This window comes from Scylla paramamosain, chromosome 1, assembly GCF_035594125.1.
Source record: "Scylla paramamosain isolate STU-SP2022 chromosome 1, ASM3559412v1, whole genome shotgun sequence".
In the NCBI taxonomy this organism is placed as follows: Eukaryota; Metazoa; Arthropoda; class Malacostraca; order Decapoda; family Portunidae; genus Scylla; species Scylla paramamosain.
Window position 1 is genome coordinate 3,525,001 of NC_087151.1, and position 7,500 is coordinate 3,532,500.

The window sequence follows — 7,500 nt, forward strand, 5'->3', positions numbered from 1 at the left end:
GCTCTGAAAAGAACATCACAAAACTCAGACTTCCATGAATGCTCCATTTGCTTAAAAAGATTTAAAGATAAGACTTCCCTTAAAGAACATGTAGATAAAGGTTGTAAAGGGATAATTAGAAGTAAAGATGGTTACCATTGTCCTCTGTGCTTGTATGTGTCTGATAGGTTACGAAGTGTCGAGGATCACTTGAGTAAACACACAGGTATTTACCGCTTCCGCTGCTCTTATTGTCCCTACCAGTGTATCAGAAACTTCTTCCTCAAAGATCACATGAACAAAAAACATCCGGAAATTAAATCAATGCAGTAAGTAATTTTTGGTACAAATGCAGTGTAATTGGATTTTTTTTTATACAATTAAGTTTTGAATACTGGATTAAAAAACATTATCAGCTTATGAAAAGTTAGTAAATTAATGAAGATTAATTTTAACATGTTTTTATTTAGGTATGCTGCTTTATCAGCCTTCCTGTGAAAAAATAACATAGATATTATTTTTAGCTGTAAAGTATTGAGTATTTGCAGTTCAATACCACAATCACCACCACATACTGTTGGAACTCTACATATGACTCTTTTAGCACTCGGCCTTCTTTTCACTATTTGTAGCTTCATTTTGTATAAACATTCATAATTGTAAATCATACAATATTCTTCATGCTGCTTAACTAACTGTGTTTTCTCTTATTGAAGATGTATATATGAAACTTAACTGAGCTAATGAACAGAAAGTATGGTGCCCTTTAAATTACAGTGGAATCTTGGTTCTTAAACTTAATTTGTTCTTGAAAGCCGTTCAGAATCTGAAATGCTTGAAAACCAAAACTATTTTCCCCCATAGTAATCAATGTAAAATGGATTAATCCATTCCCAGACACCCATCCACCATGTCTTAGCGGCATATGACAGACTCCCACTGCCAAGATGGCCACTCCACATCTCCAGCTCAGAAATTATTAATCCAGATAGGACATATTGAATTAATTTAGTGACATGGAACTCATCCAGAGATATTGTTTAGACCATGTAGGTATTCCCTGTGTGATCTAGTAAGGGAAGCCTTACATTACAGAGTGACAAAGAGAGGAGCAACCCACTTACCACCAAAATTAAGGTGATCATAAGACATCTTGCTGCTGGGAAAATGCAGTTGTGCTGTAGTGATGGTGTTGTGGGTCATCAAGAGAGCCACAGGTGGTTCAGGATTACTCCCAAGTCACAAAAACTGTTTGTTTACATTGAGGTGTTTCAATGAAATCACATTTATTTATTTCAAAGATTGAATTACCATCTCACCCATTGTATCTCTCCTCCAAATACATAAAATGATGGAAATACTCATAGAAACTATTAATTACTAACAAATGGCACCTTTTGCTTTGTGTTTAAGTATTTGAAATCAAATAGGTTTGTTTGAGAATCGAATTATGGAACAGCAACCGAAGCAATAATGAGTTCAAAATTTTGTTTTAAAACTGATTAGGTTGTAAACGGAGACATTCAGTAACTTGAAAGAAATTCAGCAGTGGTTACAGCATCAGTCATAAACTATTTCTCTCCATGCACGCAATCCTTACTTTACAAGTGGCCTTTCCTTAAAATACTTCAACTTTATTAATAGTAACTTATTAAAGTACTTCTTATCTACTTTTTACAAAAGAAAACCACACAAGAGTTTTGGTTTGAAACACTGGTTGCTTACAAATCTTATTCATAATTTTGGTCTCTGTACCCTCTATACATGTGTTATTTGAATAGCTTATTTCAGCTGTTTTGTGCAGTTGCACGTTATCACTATGACAACTGCTTGAATTACCTTTTGTACAGTTCTGCTACCTGTTCCTGTTTATGTTACTTATGATAGAGGATGTAATAATATTTTATCACTCCATTTTTTCATATACATTGTAACCACTTAATTCCTGTGGCTCACTTGCCCTTAATCTCTCCTGTGATAGTAGTTTGTTACATGATTTAACCTTCCCTGTAATCCTCATTGCTCAACATTCATCTCAAGATCACTATTGGTTGTAGTATTTGAATTGTCATGTAATCTATATTTTCACTACTTAGGTTTATGATAGAATGCAGTGCATGGCATCTCATGCAATTCCACTGTTAAGATTACAGTGTATAATAAGATAGTCTTAAGCATTCATTTACTAAGATAACACCAAAGCTGTAAAAATTACTATCTATAGGAGTATATATATGAACAGTGTGTTGAATTTATTTTTATATATTTCTTTCCATGATACTAATTATTCTTCAAAGACAGGAAGAAGAACTAAGTACACCTTTACTATTGTTTGGAACTGTTTGCGTCAAGGGTTACAGATGCCTGGTACTTTAGGTAATCTGTGGTAACTTAAAAACACTAATAATGAAGGTCTTTTATTCTCTTTATGATTACCTTTATGTAGAGGAAACATCTAAGTAATGAGGCAAAGATCAATTTTGAATTAATCTTAGTAGTGTGTGTGTGTGTGTGTGTGTGTGTGTGCACGCGCATAGCTGCCACTGAACAACTCATATATGTTAACTTTGATATATTATAATGTTAGTTTTCAATTGCCTTTATAAGTAGTAGGTTAAAAATAACTAAAACAATCCTTACTTTAGGAAAGAGAATGGATTTTCAAATATTGGCATGTCTGGCATGTAACACCTTTATTGCAAACAGTTCCGTTGTATGATAATGACACCAAAAAGAACCTGAAATAAAATTTACAAACTTTTTTCTTGATTTTTTTTTTTTTTTTTTTTTTTTTTTTTTTTTTTTTATATGGATTCAATTATATATTCCCACTAAATAATGCTTGTGTAAAACTTCAGATTTCTTAATTTTTGTTTAAGAATGAAATATAGCTATGTTCTTTTTATTTTATATATTTATTTACTTTTATTTTTACTCAATTATTTATGTATTTATTTATTTATTTATTTATTTATTTATTTATTTATTTTGAAAAGACTGGCCTAGGGCCATAAAAATGAAGAAAAAGGAAAGAGGTGAAACATGCTTATATAGTTGCCATTCTCCAAAAGTTGAGTAAAAGAAAGCTTGGAACATATTCATGCACACCTCTTTAATCAGTTCATGTTGTCGGAGGGAGGGGAAACAGTAGCCTTGGAAACAACAGAATATTATGTAGGTATTGTGGCGCCCACCACTTAAACTGCTGCCCACACCCAACCACTAGTCTAGTTTCTGGCCAGTATTTGCACAAACCTATGGGACAATCTCAACCATGGCTTGGCCCTCCATCTTGCCTGGCACAACCATGAGTCACTACAACACACTTTTATTTTATTTTTTTTATTTTTTTATTTATTTATTTATTTTTTTTTTTATGTAGGAAGGGCACTGGCCAAGGGCAACAAAAATCTAATAAAAAAAATGCCCACTGAAATGCCAGTCCCATAAAAGGGTCAAGGCAGTGGTCAAAAATTGATGAATAAGTGTCTTGAAACCTCCCTCTTGAAGGAATTCAAGTCATAGGAAGGTGGAAATACAGAAGCAGGTAGGGAGTTCCAGAGTTTACCAGAGAAAGGGATGAATGATTGAGAATACTGGTTAACTCTTGCGTTAGAGAGGTGGACAGAATAGGGATGAGAGAAAGAAGAAAGTTGTGCAGCGAGGCCGCGGAAGGAGGGGAGGCATGCAGTTAGCAAGATCAGAAGAGCAGTTAGCATGAAAATAGCGGTAGAAGACAGCTAGATATGCAACATTGCAGTGGTGAGAGAGAGGCTGAAGACGGTCAGTTAGAGGAGAGGATTTGATGAGACGAAAAGCTTTTGATTCCACCCTGTCTAGAAGAGCAGTATGAGTGGCACCCCCTCAGACATGTGAAGCATACTCCATACATGGACGGATAAGGCCCTTGTACAGAGTTATCAGCTGGTGGGGATGAGAAAAACTGGCGGAGACGTCTCAGAACACCTAACTTCATAGATGCTGTTTTAGCTAGAGATGAGATGTGAAGTTTCCAGTTCAGATTATAAGTAAAGGACAGACCGAGGATGTTCAGTGTAGAAGAGGGGGACAGTTGAGTGTCATTGAAGAAGAGGGGATAGTTGTCTGGAAGGTTGTGTTGAGTTGATGGATGGAGGAATTGAGTTTTTGAGGCATTGAACAATACCAAGTTTGCTCTGCCCCAATCAGAAATTTTAGAAAGATCAGAAGTCAAGCGTTCTGTGGCTTCCCTGCGTAATATGTTTACCTCGTGAAGGGTTGGACGTCTATGAAAAGACGGAAAAGTGCAGGGTGTTATCATCAGCGTAGGAGTGGATAGGACAAGAAGTTTGGTTTAGAAGATCATTAATGAATAATAAGAAGAGAGTGGGTGACAGGACAGAACCCTGAGGAACACAACTGTTAATAGATTTAGGAGAAGAACAGTGACCGTCTACCACAGCAGCAATAGAACGGTCAGAAAGGACACTTGAGATGAAGTTACAGAGAGAAGGATAGAAACCGTAGGAGGGTAGTTTGGAAATCAAAGCTTTGTGCCAGACTCTATCAAAAGCTTTTGATATGTCCAAGGCAACAGGAAAAGTTTCACCAAAATCTCTAAAAGAGGATGACCAAGACTCAGTAAGGAAAGCCAGAAGATCACCAGTAGAGCGGCCTTGACAGAACCCATACTGGCGATCAGATAGAAGGTTGTGAAGTGATAGATGTTTAAGAATCTTCCTGTTGAGGATAGATTAAAAAACTTTAGATAGGCAGGAAATTAAAGCAATAGGATGGTAGTTTGAAGGATTAGAATGGTCACCCTTTTTAGGAACAGGCTGAATGTAGGCAAACTTCCAGCAAGAAGGAAAGGTAGATGTTGACAGACAGAGCTGAAAGAATTTGACTAGGCAAGGTGCAAGCATGGAGGCACACTACACTCACTGTAGCAGAATATATCCCACTCCTAAAACTATATACTGTGACACCCACCACTTACACTGCCACCCACAGCTGACTAACCACTAGTAACAACCTATGGAGGCACAAACTCACACAAGGAAGTCAGGACAAAACTCACTCTGTTACCAGGCACCATAATGCAGGTGAAAGCAATTCACTGGCATAAGTGAATTGTGGAGTGTGAGGCAAGAAGAATATTCAAAGATAACATGCACACCACAGGTGTATATTTCTTCACTAGAGAACAGGGCACAGTTATCATGTCTTGCAAGACACTATGGGCATCAAAACTCTTACCAGGTAAAGCACTGAGTCTTAAGTGCGACACACACCGTCCTTGCACACTTGCCAGCCAGTCACTCAGGCATCCACACACATGCAGAGCAGAGTCACTCAGATGTTCCTGCAGAACACACAAGGCCAGATGTGGGCACCACAAGTCTCAGCACAGCTGCCCAGAAGGACAAGAACCTGGCGCCCCAACACACACGAGGCAAACACGGGCGCAGAATAACAAGACATATCTGAGCGTAATGCAGGAGCTGCAGCTGAACACAGCAAAGTCTGTCTCAGCAGCACTTCCCTGCAGCCAGTAATCCTCACAGCCACAAGACATCTTCCTCACACAGTCCTTCCTCAGGTTGGCCCTGAAGTACACAGCAGACACCTCACAGAGGCTCCTTCTAGCTTCTGTTCCTCCAGCAGCAGAGAGGTTCCACAGACAGCTATGATGTCTACCCTCCATCTACAGTACCTTGTGCAGGCTGCCACATAGCCAGGCACCAGATCTCTGGTCACCATGTGTATCCACCCATGCCTCAGGGCTACTTGCCAGCGTTTCCACAGCTGCCCTCTCCAGACCCATGGGCATCAGACTTGTCTTGCTGCTGCTGCTATCTCCATTGCTCTGCTCCACATCCGTTCACATCAATGTCTGGCCACCAACTACATAGGATGTCTTCTCCCTTCTGAGCCTCATTGCCAAGCGAAGTTCACAATCATCTGCTGGCTCTCTCTCTCCTGCCCGTGGAGCATGGGACCCAGAAGTCTCACTCATTCCCATGCATTGGCTCGCTGCACATGGCCGGGAAACAGAGACTGAGAGGTATAAATGCGGGTTCACACCGACTGCAGTGCTATGCTAGCTATGCAATGCCACAGGCCAACACTGGCAATGCTTGCAACATGAATATTGACACTGCAAATGATGCTATGCTATCAAGCAGTGTTTGTGTCATCTGTTGTATCACTCAGTACCTTAGTGTATTTGCAGCATCATGAGAGATGCTACTCTGTGGTCTCTTGAGGAGGAAGAGAAGGAACTATTGCTGCTATCTGAGGCAATAAGGAAGAGAAAGGAAATTTGGTGCATGAAATAAATCTGGCGAGACCATTGTTCAGTAAATACCATCTTATCGTACTTCTATAAGTTGCTCCATAACAAGCAGCATGTACCTGCTCTTCCAAGGGGAGCAGTGCAATGACTGAGTAACAACATGCCCTTGATGTCCAGAGTGACTCACAAGATAGTCAAGAAACATATGCATCAGCCAGGCTATGTGTGAATAAATCATTGGGCCAGCAACAGGCAAGCTACGCGAGTGACAATTGCACACAGCAAGCATAGCATTGTATCTGGTGTGAATACCCTTATTTAAAAAGTACTGTAGTGATTTGAAGCCATATGGCTTTGCATCTCATGCACTGCATAGCTAGCATAGCAAAGAGCCAACATGGGAGGCAGCAGATGAGGCATCAACCTTAGTGAGGGGGTGGAAACAAGGGCCCCATGGCATTATATTTGTAATGACTGTTAAATTGCTGGGTGGGTTGCAAAACAGAAGCATCAGTTTTCACAGCAGCAGCCAACTCACAAGGCTATCATCATCCATGCCCACCATGAACAGGATGCAAAGGATTTCTCCATTCCTCACAAAAAGTTTAAACACTCTTTAGACAAGTGAAAAATTTACCTCAAATGGGAGCAATACAGGAGCACACTGAGAGGTCTCAGATAAGAATACCCTCCTATCCAAACAGATGTGAGTGTTCCCCATAGTGGAATTTGTACATATTTGAACTGCAGTGTTCTGTGCCAAGCATCAATTCATGCATCCACAAAAATCCAGCCACCTCTAGGAAGCAAATCATTGCTGCACTTGGAAAAAAGAAAGTGAATATCGCATTTGGGTACATATGGAATAAATGAAAGTATGAAAATATAACATGATATGGTAAAGTGCACCAAGCCTTATTATTGGTTTTCACTGAGCAGTGGGTAGACGAAACACTTCTCAACGGATTTAAGTTTCATGCTGGTTATTTGCCGTTTTCTCATACTTGATTATAAGGTTAACAAATAGAACATCAGTCTGACTTAAGGTAAGTTGCTTATATATATATATATATATATATATATATATATATATATATATATATATATATATATATATATATATATATATATATATATATATATATATATATATATATATATATATATATATATATATATATATATATATATAGCTCATGAAACAAATATGAACATTTCAGGTTAAAATTTCTTGTGGTGATTAA

General features: G+C 38.5%; 1 protein-coding gene across 4 annotated transcripts in view; it reads left to right on the plus strand.

Annotated features, from left to right (window-relative positions):
• LOC135115358 (protein abrupt-like) overlaps window positions 1-2,741 on the plus strand; it is a 20,197-nt gene extending 17,456 nt beyond the window's left edge. For 3 of the 4 annotated variants that reach the window (XM_064032250.1, XM_064032081.1, XM_064032164.1), the window contains one exon: window positions 1-2,741. This exon is cut by the window's left edge and continues 342 nt beyond it. In XM_064032250.1, coding sequence (XP_063888320.1) covers window positions 1-312 — 312 coding nt within the window. In that variant the 3' untranslated portion in view covers window positions 313-2,741. The other variant, XM_064032328.1, reaches the window with a different exon arrangement.
• Window positions 2,742-7,500: the final 4,759 nt, after the last annotated feature.